At 52.6% G+C, this 12,720-nt stretch overlaps 3 protein-coding genes across 3 annotated transcripts in view; all 3 read right to left on the bottom strand.

Moving 5' to 3' along the window:
* Positions 1–521: 521 nt before the first annotated feature.
* Rbm15b (RNA binding motif protein 15B) lies at positions 522–5,265 on the bottom strand. The gene has a single exon (XM_052187395.1). The coding sequence runs from the start codon at positions 3,508–3,510 to the stop codon at positions 844–846; it is 2,667 nt and encodes an 888-aa protein (XP_052043355.1). The 5' UTR covers positions 3,511–5,265; the 3' UTR covers positions 522–843.
* Positions 5,266–5,346: 81 nt separating this feature from the next.
* Positions 5,347–8,400, bottom strand: Manf (mesencephalic astrocyte derived neurotrophic factor). The gene is made up of 4 exons (XM_052187430.1): positions 8,249–8,400; positions 7,505–7,632; positions 6,750–6,891; positions 5,347–5,795 (listed from the first exon to the last, which is right to left on the bottom strand). Exons 1-4 carry the CDS (start codon positions 8,331–8,333, stop codon positions 5,611–5,613), a joined length of 540 nt encoding a protein of 179 aa, XP_052043390.1. The 5' UTR covers positions 8,334–8,400; the 3' UTR covers positions 5,347–5,610.
* A 985-nt stretch (positions 8,401–9,385) lies between these two features.
* The window catches only part of Dock3 (dedicator of cytokinesis 3), a 308,913-nt gene continuing 305,578 nt past the window's right edge, over positions 9,386–12,720 (bottom strand). The window contains exon 53 of the mRNA XM_052189224.1: positions 9,386–12,227. Within this exon, the coding sequence (XP_052045184.1) occupies positions 11,718–12,227 (510 nt within the window). The 3' untranslated portion in view covers positions 9,386–11,717. The remainder of the gene's footprint in view (positions 12,228–12,720) is intronic.

The raw sequence follows: 12,720 nt of genomic DNA, 5'->3' as shown, positions 1-12,720 counted from the left end.
AACTTCCATGAACCCTGGGAATCAGGTAGATGACTGGGACACCCTAAACTAAGACTAAAACACAGAACCCAAGGGAACCTGGGCAGGCCATGCACACAGCCCTTTGCACCAATATTGCACTGTTCTTCCCCCCAAATGCAAGACTACACAACTGAGAAGTAGCCTCTGTCAAACAGGCTTTTCTAACTCAGTGCTCTGTCCAACAGCCACAGCCCAAACTGAAGCACACACTTAGGGCAGGGGGAAAACAACACAACTACCCGTTGGCACAGATCTGAGACCCAGCTTTTCCTCTGAATGTGCTCAGCTCAGGGTAGTGTAACAGGGCCCATGCCTTGTAAGCCTGCTGGCCAGCAGCTCAGAATGACAAGTGTGAGCAGGGCCCTCACACAGCACAAAGCTGCGCACCACCAGCACAGCACAACCCTCAGAAGCAGTGGTGCCAAAAACATGACCTAGGCATGCACTGAGTGAAGCCTTCCATTCTTTATGAAAAAAACCTGATTAGACCAGGACTCTGGTGGGATTAAAAATTCATCCTCTGACAAAGGCTTTACTGACAATTTTCCATACAGTTAGTCAAAAAAATAAAATAAAATATAAAAAAATACAGAATACAGCAGACAATCTCATACACGGGAAACATAACAGTTTCTTCTTATAAAAAACAGAAATCCCCCCAAATCTAAGAACATAGTTTTAGCAGTAGACAGGATGCCACCAAATGAACCACAAAAACCCAGCAGAGAATTCAAACCAAGGGACAAGGTAGGTGGAGAAGGAGCAGATTCTTAAAGTAACTGCTTCTGTGACACAAACACAGCTGGAAGACACAGGTGTGGGCTAGGCGGTGTCTCTTACTATAACTATCACCATGTGTTCTTCCTCTAACTTGCCCAATGTCCGCAGTGCTGACTGGAGGTACTGCTGGGAAAAGTCGCAGGGCGGGAAGGCATAGAGCATGCCAGTGCTGTCTCTGCCCTTGGACCCACCCACCGGCAAGCTGATCACTCCCGCAGCCTGCTTCTGTTTCAAGTAGGAGACTAGGTTCCTGAGAAGCCGCCTCTGTAGGCCTGGCTCCACCACGGGCATCCCCTCAGTGCCAGGCCCGCTGGGGGTTGACTGGATGGCTAGGAGCACAGCATAGCCGTTAGGGCTCCCCTGCTTGATGCGACGGGTGACCTCATCCAGCTTGGGCTGATCCAGTCGAAGACGCTGGGCAATCTTTAGCTGGGTCAGCTTGCTGCCAGAAGTGTGGTCTTTGAGGAGACCACTGATGACCCCCTGGTCCCCCTCAAGGATGTGCATAGATGTCGGAAAGCAGCTGTTTTTCAACACTAGAAGCCCATTCCAACCCAGCTGCAGTGTCTGCGCATATTCTGAGAGAGTCTTTAGCTTTTTGGTCTCATGTTTTGGCTCTTCAAGAGTCTTGGGTTCTGCCTCAGTGGTCCGATGATTGCGTTCACTCTCTCTAGTCTTTTTCCCATGGGAAGAGTCTGGAGCCTCGTGGTGGTGGTGATGGTGGCTCCTCTCCTCAGCACCATGTCTGCTGTTGCTGAGGGAGTTGCTGCCTGACTCCTTGGTCCCTTCACTGGAGTGGTTCTCCTTTCGGCTACGCTCGGGGGTGCGGTCCGAGCCTCGCTCAGACTGCTGTCCCCCACCCTTGGTCCTGCTCCGTTCCTCATAAGGGGAGTGAGCTGACCTCCCACGGTCACTGGAAAGGCTCCTCCGCTTGCGTCTCTCTTCCCAGGGCTTGGCTATGCTCCGGTCCCCATCTCCCCCCCAGCGCTCACCACTCCGGCTGCGCACTGAGCGGCTATAGCCCTCCAGGCTGTTTCTGCGGTCCGAACTTTTACTGAGGCTGGTCCAGTCCCCTTCCAAAAAGGTCCGGTCTCGGTCTGAATACAGAAGGTGTGGAGGGGTCCTATCCCGCACCCTAAGGTCAGCATCCAAGTTTCGATGCCGGGTATATCCGTCAGTGAGCAACTCATAATGCACAGGGAGAGGTGAGGGCTGGTACTGCTGGGGATAGTGAGTCTCCTCTGCTTTGGCAAAATCCACCCGGAGCCTGCGATCTGGGCCACCCAAGGGAAAGCCCCTCATCTTAGCACAGGCAGCCTGGGCTGCGTCCAGGCTCTCGTACTGGATGTAGGCAAAGCTGTCTCCTTTGACGTGATCGATGGTCCGAATGCTCCCAAAGCGGTCGAATTCTCTGGCCAGGGCCGCCAGCGAGGTGTTAGGTCCAAGACCACCCACCCAGAGGCGGGTGGTGGGGTTAGCCTTGCCGTAGCCAATCTTTATGGGGTTTCTGCCAATCACCCGGCCAGACATAGCCACCTTGGCCCTGTGTGCCATGTCCAGGTTCTGAAACTTAAGGAAGGCATAGGCACCCCCCTGGCCGCGGGCAGGCCTCTTGATGACCACCTCCTCGATGATGCCATACTTCTCGAAGGCCCGTCGAAGCTCCACCTCAGATACACTGTGGTCCAGGTTCCCAATGAAGAGATTTCGAGTGGCTCTCTGATCATCCTCTGGCATTAGGTCCTCCTCGCACACAGCCTGGTAGCCGTAAGGGCGACCGCGGTCGTCGTACAGCCCGTAGTAGTCCAGGGTTCGCTCCCGAGACAGTCCCACGGCAGTCGCGGCAGCAGCATCCAGGGCGAAGGCTGCGGTGGTGTGTCGCGCACGGGGCTCCCGCAGGGGCGGGGCGGCTACCGGAGACAGCGAGCGCTGCTTGTACTGATAGCCACTGTGCAGGGGCAGATAGCCCAGAGGGTCGGCGGCCGTGGGAGGCCCCGGGGGCGGCGTGGAGGCGGCGGCGCTGCTGCTGCTACTGCGCCGACTGCTCCCGCCGCCGCCGCGCAGGTACACCGGCTCTACCTTGAGCGGGCGGTCGTAGAGCAGCAGCTGCCGGGACAAGGCATGCTGGCGGGCCTCACGCGCGTCCTGTGGGTGCCGGAAGTTCACATAGGCCACGCGGCCCAGCTCCGGTGTATGTGACAGGCGCAGGCTGATCTCACCGAACCGCTTGAACTGGTGGAAGAGCCGGTCCTCCAAGTGCTCGGCCGGCAGTGCGGGGCTCAGGCTGCTGATGAGGAGCGTCTTGTACTCCGGAGCCGTCGTGGAACCGGGACCCGCAGGTTCCGCCCCGGGGGGCGGCGGGGGCGGCGGGAGTGGAGATGCACGGGGCGACGCGCCGCCAGCACCCGGGTCCCCGGAGGCCTTGCCGGTGCGTCCTCCGCCTCCGGGCGCGCCCGAGGAGCGCCCGCTGCTCGCTCGGTGATTCGCATCCCCGGCAGCGCGCCCGTCGCGATGCCCGCCGCCTCCGCCACTGCCGCGGGGCTTGTCACGAGCCCGCGCTGGAACCGGGTGCTTGGTGCCGCCGGAGGCCTTGTGCGCTGCTCGCCGCCCGCCCGCCTCTGCCTCTCGTTCGCGCTCCCGCGGCCGCTTGGCGGAAGATGACGAGCCACGCCCGCTCGGGCTGGAGTCTCGCTCGTTCTGCCGCTTCATCGCGCCGGCTCGGCGGGCGGGCGGCCCGCAAGTCCCTCAGAGCGACAGCGGCGGCAGCCCAGGAGGCAGCGCCCCCGGCGCCGCCATCTTGGACAAAAGGACTCGGCGCGGCGGCGGTGGCGGGGCGGGGCAGGAGCGGCGCCGAGGGGCTGGGAGCTGCGTTATCAAGCTGCGCCGGCCGTACCACGTGACCGAGGTGGGCGGGACGAGAGTTTCGCTGGCGGCCAATCATCGAGCTCCGCGGCCCCGTACCACGTGACATCTTGGCAAACAGAGGACCGGCCTGACTGTGAGCTCTGGCGCCGCTGCGTGGCTGATGCTGCCTGGGCATCCCGCTCCTGGGTGGTGCGCAGATTCCCTCTGGAGCCTGGCAGGCCGCAGCTGCACATTCGCTTTGTGCTCTAGGGCCTGCTCCTCCGGGCCCGCCTACCTTTTGCGGACTCGGGCCCCGCCCACTGGAACAGGTGTGGTTGATTGGCCCAAAGCCAATGTTGTATTCCACTCAAACCTGCCATTAGGTTGAAGAAATTCTATTCCCTTCCATGGAGTTTTCTGACTGGGACCAGAGGATCCCTACACCCTGTCCGGGACCCACATCCAGGCATCTTATGCATTCAGATTCTTCAGGCACTGTCCTGACAAGACTCTGAAAACGAAGACTAGACACAGGTGAGACCTCCCAGGGTCCAGATACAGAAACTAGAAAGAATGCATTTGCAACCTACAGACAGGCATCTTGGTGCCACTGGGCCCTAATTTCTGCTGTAGGTGTCTGGGCAGACAGGTGGCTGGAAAGGTGGGGCTGCAGAGCCACGGGTAAAGAGCAGGTAACGCCATTAATTATCACATCTTGCCATGTTGACATCTTGCTGACCTGGCCACATCCAGGAGGCGAGGTGAAATGCCGGCAAGGGTCTGTGTTCTCCACAGATGGTTGCTGGATCACTGATGTATCTGCAAGGATGATGAAGAACGCGCCCTGGGCTTCCCTCCTCCCGTAAGCAGAAAGCAGTCAGCAGGAGAAAGTGCAGGAGGAACTTGGAAGCATCAGCAGAGGGGCTTCATGTTAGGAAGGCAGGCCCCGGTGATGCAAAGTGAACTTGGGGACCACACAAGAAGGGAGCTAAGATGAGCTCTTTGGAAAACATAACTTCTTAGCAGTCGTACCTTTCTCATGATCTTTGGAGGCAGCAGGAACAAAGTGTCTCTACTAAGGCACAGTTCACAAGGGCCAGCAAAGGAACAACTGAAAACCATACTGCACATAACTTTCAGGCCCTCAACTGCAACCAGTTGTGATCACACTGCTTCTCTTTAAACCGGTTCCTGCCAAACTTGAGGTAAGCAAGGGGCCTTGTTCTGGCGCTACACTGGAACCCTAATGAATTAGTAACTTAAGCACCAGGCAGAGTAAAGAAATGCTAGTTCTGACCACCTGTTCCACTCAGTGCAGAAAATTCTGCTTGTTCTGCATATGCTGAGCCAAATGTAAATGTCCTTTAGACTTAACCTAAGCCCAGGCAGCCCATCAGGCAGCTGATCCACATAGCCCCTGCCACCGGACTGGATGGGGTGGGAGTCAGGGGTCAAGAGTAACCACACCAGGCTCAAGTATCAGACACCCAGAAGGCCAAACCCACAAGACATTGGCTGCCCAAGCTCTTAAGTCCTGTTATGGGAGTTTCGGGCCCTCAGCATTGACAGGCTGAGGGAGCCTTTCAGACTGGAAAGATAAACTAGTAATCAATCTATAGTACAGAACACTGTGCCAGCTCAACTCTTCTAAGATAAACTAGTAATCAATCTATAGTACAGAACACTGTGCCAGCTCAACTCTTCTAAGACAATTTTTTTCTTTAATAAAAAAATCCCAGACAAACTTTGAAGTCCTAGAGTAAACCAGCAAAAGGAAGTAAATTCCTCCCCACTTGGGGATGGGGGTGAGGGGGAACTGCAGAGCCAACATCATCATTAGGAAAGCTCCAGGCTTCACATCTCATTGTCAGAAGCCCGCTTAAAAAATAAATTACAAAATGGTTGTCTTGGGAAGAGACAGATGAACTGTTTTTTTCCCCTCAGGTGCAGCAGGAATTGGGCAGACTACAGATCAGTTCGTGCGCTGGCTGCCTTGGGGGCGTATTTAGGCATCAGTTCATTTATCTTCCGGATATAGTCAGACTTTTCTGCACAGCCTTTGCACATCTCCCCCCAGTCGTCCAGTATCTTCTTCAGCTCTTTCACCCGGAGCTTCTTCAGGTCCACTGTGCTCAGGTCAATCTGCTTGTCTGCAGGGAGAGCAGGATAGTAAATGGCTGGGTAGGAGGCTGCAGGCCCACCTATGCTGCATGCCAAACCACGCCTTAGGATGGCCAGCCCTACTTGCGGCAGGGGAGACAAATGCATATTGCACCCAAGAGCAAAATGAAGTTCTTCACCAGAAAGGCCACCTCGGTTGTCGGGAGACACTACATGACATGAAGTACAGACACCCCACGTGGTTCAGAGGAGGAACATAGCTCCAGTTCCCCAAGGACTTCCTACATATCAGCACAAAATGACAGCTCCAGGCTGGTGGCAGTGCAGACACATCCCGGCCTCCCCAACGAGGCACTGGAGTCCTATGCTTACTCCATAACCCATGTAACCCAAACCAATCTACAACAGAGCCAACCAGGATGCCAAATCAAATTCACAGGAGCACAAGATTCCCACTTGAGGTAATAAACACTGGCATTGATTACATCTGATGGGAGAGGCCTGGCTCTTGTCAAGCCTGGGATTATGTGTAACCAACGGGCTGTGTCATGTGATGCTGTACCCATCACACTGGGGTGTAGAGCCATCACAAGCACAGCCATGACAAGTCTGTTGAACTCAACTTCCTACCACACCACTTCTCTGCTCAAAAACTCTGACACTCCCAAGTTTTTTAGACTAAGAGCCAAATTCCTTCCCAAGGCTCTGTCCAACTTGACCTCCTATGCACTACACTACTATCTACAATCTCTATCCGCACGGGTCTTCTATCAGATGGCCTTTTGGTCAATCCACGATCCTTCAAAGTATGCTAAGTCACCATCTGACCTCCACCTATCTTTGATGTGGAAGTCTGATCCCTGTAGCACAGAGTATTATCCTTTATGCTACAAATCCACTTTGGATGACTCTTCTGGCTAGAAAGTTAAGCCCTGAAGGGCTTGTATAGACGGCAGAAGGCACACGGTGTTGGTCACACTCACCGTATTTTAGCTCGCAGATCTGGCTGTCTTTCTTCTTCAGCTTCTCACAGATCTTTTCCACAGGGATATGGTGGGCCAGGGGCTTTGATACCTCATTGATGATCTTGGTGGCAGCATCATCTGTGGCTCCAATGTAGTAGCACTGTAGAAAAACAAATAAACAAACCCAAAACAAAAGCCTTAAAAAAAGCTACATGTGTGAGTAAGTGCATGTGTTAGAGGAGACCAGAAGGCATCAGAGTTCCTGGAGCTGTGTCACAGAATGCTATGGATGCTGGGAACTAAACTCAAGTCCTCCGCAAGAGCAGGGCACACTCATAACCAACTTTCCTGTTCCAGAAAACTGTTAGGTCATCTTGAAAACCTCTTTTCCAAGGCTTTAGTTTGTTAGTACTGACCAGATCTAGTTGTTCTAGGACCTAGGCACTCACAGAGAGTTTCCAGATGAATATAGGAGCCATTATAGGAGTTCCAATGAGAGACTACCACAGAAAATAAAGCTACAAAGGCTGATGCTCCACCAGGGCTCCTGACCATGACTTGGCCCCGGCCATCTTGAGGCACCTAGACAACTACTTCTGATTCCAATCACACCAAATTCTTTCTGGCCTTTGGGCCCACACATTGCCTGGATATGCTCACGCCACTTCACTGATTTCCCTTCCTCAGAGATACCTAGGACTACTTTCTCTAAGAGCTCCCACCTACCTAACCCACCAAACTGTCCTAGCCTAAGCAGGACACCAGCTACTTACCAATCGATTCTCTTTGCCTCTTGCCTCACGGCAGAACTTTATAAGTTCTTCTTCAATAGTGGCTGGTGAAAATGTGACATCTCTGTCTTTGAGGTCCTGGTAAAATCTTCCCAGATAAGAAATACAAACTGGAAAAGAGGGAGGAGATGCTAAGTAATTATTAGTCTCTATTTCCCCAGGAAGAAACTCTGTCAGCAGTTTTGATAAAGGGGATTAAAATGGTTTTTTCTCAGGTACTCACAAGTGCACAGAATCCTTAGGTTGCTGGAGTCCTCGTACCCAGTGCATGCCGGGAATGAACATTACCCAAGTGACCCACACACAACCCTCACTGCTCTTTTCAAGTTTAAGCTGAGAGTGGACACGTGTCCTTGAGGGAACTCACTGTGACCTCATAAGGGACAGATTGAAGGCTGAACCAAATGGTCAAAATGCTCCTCATTCCAAATACATCGAACCCCTAAGTGCAGCTGAGTAACGAGACGGTTGCGGCTCATAGGAATCCTTCCTGTAATCTCTTAAGTGATGGGAAAGGACAAAAACTCCCGCGATGTGGGCTTCTGGCCAAGTTTTCAACGCGACTGAACCGACGCGTTCCCTTAAATGGGTCAACGTTTCTAGGCCCGGGAAATAACTCTGAGTGAGGCCCTTTCTCCAGCGGACCCCCGGGACAGGCCTGGCCCCCACCCTCTCGGTTTCGTTGGGTTTAGCGCCGCCAAGACGCCCCCGCCAGGCCCCCCGCACCTTCGCAGTCGCCTGGCCGCAGCGCCCGGCTGTCAGGCAGCACGCTCAGGGCCAGCGCTACCGCCAGCCCGCGCGTAGCCCACATCCTCCTCGGCCGTCGCCACCACCACCACCACAGCCGCTGCCGCCGCGCGAATGAACCGCACCCGGCACAGTGCTCCGCCTAGTGGGCTGGAACACAAACCTGAGCTTCCCATTGGCATGCGGTCCCCGCGCCCACCCATATGCTGCATTCTCATTGGTCCACGTGCCCAGGAGCCCAGACCGGCGGCTCCACGCTACCCTTCCTCATTGGCTGCTGGTGTCTGGACCCTAGACAGTTGTCGGTTGCTGATTGAGCCTGGGCGGTCCATAGGTAGCGGAAGATGCACAGGCTGCCATGTTGGGTAAGGGCAGCTGTTTTGGCCGCTTACCCGGAACCCTCTCAATCTGTTGACTCGACCCGAATACCTTGTCTTGGCTCCACACCCACTCTCCTCCCGAGCCCCGGACTCGTAGAGCAGGATTCCTGGCGTCACCCCATAGCCAGCATGATAGGCGGCACAAGGATCAGGAGTGGTTCCTTGTTTTGAACTACCACGTGGATTGGCGAGCCAATCTTGGGGAGCGTCCACTTTCATTCAGACCCCGGGCCAGACAACAGAACCTCTTAAACGAAAGGCTCTAGGTCTGCCTAGTTGGCTGCTGTCCTGGACCTCTGAGGACCTCGCGACGAGGCTGCATGGGATCTTGGGAGGTTTTGTTCTCCACTCTTGGAGACGCGCGGATGGGAACTGGAGACGTTACCGCTTGTACTAAAGCTAACTAAGTACAAGGGCTTTGGCCACTCGCCCTGGAAGGCGGAATACGGAGAGCGACCGACTAGGTGCTGAAAAGTAAGAGCTAAAAGGGCTTGGAGCCCGGCGACAAGGGTTTGAGAGGGGGCACTTAATGCTCCCATTCAGTGAAATCAGTGGATCAATATCAGGTATTTATCTTTAATTCACATCACAGCAGTCAATGATGGGGGGAGTCAATTACCAGATATTTACATCTAAAAGTCACATTTCTTGTTGGATTTATAACATGCTACCACAATATATACAGTAAAATGCCTCTTGGGACACTGGCACAGATTTTTTTCTTTAACTTTTCTGGTACAGGTAAGATCATTTTAAGTCAGTTTTTCTTTAGACATGAATACACAAAAATGTTTAGAAGTTTTCTTGTTTTAAATAAGCACAGAATGCCAGAGGTTAAAAACACATTTATAGGCTTATTACCAATTAGACACACTCTATACATTTTTTGCTCAAATTCCTGTACAAATACACAGCATTCAAATAGGTATTTACAAATACACTTTAAAGAATGAAAATCAGTATTTCACAATCTTTTCAAAGGATTCTGATCTCTGGCCTCCCATTTCCCTCATACTGGCTGGTTTTTCAATAAAAAGTATTCAGAATAGGTCCATTTTTCATCCAGTTAGGGAAGATGGAGAGGAGTAACACAAATATATTTCACCTTGCATAAAGCAAGGCCAAAGAACTTAACCCTACATTCCCTCCCTGCCTCCTGTGCCATCAAGTGGAGAAGGGAATGGCTGCATGTGATTACTGGCTGCTTTCGTGGACTGAGGTTCCGAGTGCTTGGAAACCTAAAGCTGCCCTACCTAAGAATCACATTCAAAGCTAGACCTTGACCCTCATACCTGTGAACCCAGATGGTCCAGAAACAAGCTTAGCAGTGAGTCTGGGCTCAGGAATAGATGCATGTGCCCTTGGAGCTGGGGCTATTGGATTGGCCTACATCCTCAACAGTCTCCACTCTGCCTTGATCCTGAGGGTATCAGAAAGCTGTTGGTACCTGGGCCCCAACATGCTGTGAACGGAAATGGGCCTTCTTTTTTTTTTTTTCCATAGGTTATTTGCTGGCAGTTCTATTAAACTTGTTTCTAAGAGAAAAACACCGTGACCATGGGTTTTTCTGTTTGGAAAGAATTGTGGAGAAGGGATGAGCAGCTAGGGGCCAGAATTTGGCCACAGCAGGCCAGAAGGCCAACAGTTAAAGGGAATAGGGGAGCAACATAACTGCTCATCAAAGAAAAGGCAGTTTTATGGCCATCACTGATGTGAATGTAAGCAAATAAAAGGAAAACAATTGCTGCAAGACAAGTTATTTTAAAAAAGTAACTTAGAAGCACCCTGGTGAAATATTACCATACCTCCACCATAATACCAAGAATAAATTCAGTGCCCTGACATGAAAGAATTCCCTATAAAGTCACCACTGTGCCCTTCTGCCTGTCCTGGACCCTGAGTGGTAGGCGGCCCCTATTGGGTGTGGAGTGGAGGGCTCAGGACTGGGCTGCTTGGAAGATGACAGTTTGACCCGTGTGGTTCTCTGTCTCCAAAAGAAGTTTCCTCCCAGTATTTATTTATTTATTTATATACTTTTAAACCCAGGAGCTTGCTGAACCTGACCACACATCCTCAGGGCCTGGAAGCCAGGCTGGGCAGCCAACCCCAAGGCTCAGAGGTAGTGCTGAAAATCCCTGATTCAGGCTCTAAATGGCAGGCATTTGGGGCCACCTGTGAAAGCAAAAAGGTTTTCTGGCTCCTGCCACAGTCCAGCCTCACTCTTACACTAGCTCTTTCTAATATAAGGGGAGGGGCCTAACACCCTGCAGGAGTGAAAGCCCTTCTAGCTTCCTTTCAGTCAAGCCCCAGGACAAGAGATAATAACCCTTTCAAGTGCATTCGAGCCAGGGAGGCTTCTACAGATCATGAGGTGTTTTGAGTGGAAAGGAGCAAAAGGTCCGAAATAAAAGTAATGAATAATATCCAAGTGGGATAAGAGCCAAGTCTGGCCCATGGAAGCCTGGCAGTATGCCCTAGGCATGCAGTTAGGCCAGCCATGCGCCTGACTAGCCCCTCAGTTGCACACTCCTAGATGGAAGAGTGGGCAGGTGGGCAAACATTTGTGCAAAACGGCTTGTGGCCCCTTTGTCCACCTGTGACATGTAGTCCATGTGGTCCTTGCAATCCCTGAATGCAATCAAGAATTTTTCTGTCCATACAGCAAAAGAAGAGGTCCCTAGTGCAATTTCCAGTCTTCATATCTCTACCCTGGAGGGAGGGCCTGGGCTCCTACTCCTGGACTCTGCAATGCTGCAAAGCAATTGTGTCTGTGCAATATTTCCGTATAGCTCCATGTGGTCTGGAACTTCAGGAGGAAGAAAGCAACTACTGCATAACGAAAAACCCAGAAAAACGGAAATAAAAAGTAAAATGAAAGAAGCCACAACCTTCATGCTGCTGTGGCCTTTGAACATGGCAAAACATGAGTTCACGGCAGTAGAACAGACTCTGGTGGTTTTCTCCTGAGTGCCAAGCCTCTAGCTCCCTGGGAGGGACTTGTTTTTCAGACCTGGAGTGCTTGGGCAAGCTGCTCATGGACAGTGGTGGTGCAGCTGCCTCTCTGCTCCTCACTGTTCCCCTCGGCTGTGCTCCCAGGCCATGCGGGCCTGCTCCTCCTTGGCACTCCCAGGAGGCAGTGAGGCCTTGCGATGCAGGCCCCGTGGCCTCTCAGCCTCCTCCCGCAGTAGCATCCCCTCATCATGCTCTAGGGCTGGCAGGCGAGGGTGATAGGGCTTGGGTGGCAGCGCAGGTGGGTCCATGGGGTCCTGAGGGATGACGCACCCTGGGGCTGAGTGGCTCCTGCATGGCTGGGACTTGATGGAGTCAAGGACGGCAGACTCAGAGAGGCTGTAGTGGACAGGGAGGTAGGGTGGCTCAAGGTCTTCATCGGCATTCCAGGCCTGGCTTGGCATGGAGTCCATGGTGTCTGTTCGAGGTGGGGCCTCTGAGGAATGCCCAAAGTTACTCTCACTTAAGGAGGATACACCGCTACTAGCGCTGCCAGACAGCGTGGAGTTGCTGCCATCCAGGCCCGATTGGGGGCTTGTAGGGGAGGCTGGGATGGGGTGGAGAGGAGACTGTGCGAAGGAAAGGGTGGGTAAGTTAGAACCCCTCTCTAGACAGGGGGATTGGCCTGCCATGTGGAGACCAAGAGTCTGCTTATCATCAATGAACTTTAAAGTCCCATCAGCTTCATGTCTGTTTCTTCAGCAATGACCCCTTAGGTATCTCCCCCCACAAAAGCAAGCTAGTGGAGCCCCAGAATCATTATTATTTCTGAGAGACAATAAATGCCCCTGCCCTGGCTGATAGGTATTGATGCACCTAGGGCTAAGTCCCAGGTTGGGTGTGGTCTGAGTTACTAATAGAAGGGCTAGGTCATCAGGCAGAAGGAACCCTGGTGTGCCATAGATCACATGAATGCTATGTATGCTGCTGCTAAAATTGGTCCCAGACTTGATCTCTTCCCATTTTCAGAAAAATTAAGCTAACAGGATTTAAATTTTACTTCTTGAAATTTTTATAAAACTCTAGTGCCCGATATTTCTTTTTCCCTTGTCACTAGCTTTA

Source organism: Apodemus sylvaticus, chromosome 7, assembly GCF_947179515.1.
Source record: "Apodemus sylvaticus chromosome 7, mApoSyl1.1, whole genome shotgun sequence".
Taxonomy (NCBI): domain Eukaryota; kingdom Metazoa; phylum Chordata; class Mammalia; order Rodentia; family Muridae; genus Apodemus; species Apodemus sylvaticus.
The sequence above is the reverse complement of the archived record's forward strand: the minus strand, read 5'-3'. Positions and strand labels throughout refer to the sequence as shown.

Bases quoted from the DNA above. Each gene is read 5' to 3' on its own strand.
- Manf (XM_052187430.1), bottom strand. From the start codon at position 8,333: ATGTGGGCTACGCGCGGGCTGGCGGTAGCGCTGGCCCTGAGCGTGCTG. The intron at 7,633-8,248 runs GTGCGGGGGGCC...CCTCTTTTCCAG, and splicing joins GCGGCCAGGCGACTGCGAAG to TTTGTATTTCTTATCTGGGA. The intron at 5,796-6,749 runs GTGAGTGTGACC...CTCTCCCTGCAG, and splicing joins GATCTGCGAGCTAAAATACG to ACAAGCAGATTGACCTGAGC.
- Rbm15b (XM_052187395.1), bottom strand. From the start codon at position 3,510: ATGAAGCGGCAGAACGAGCGAGACTCCAGCCCGAGCGGGCGTGGCTCG.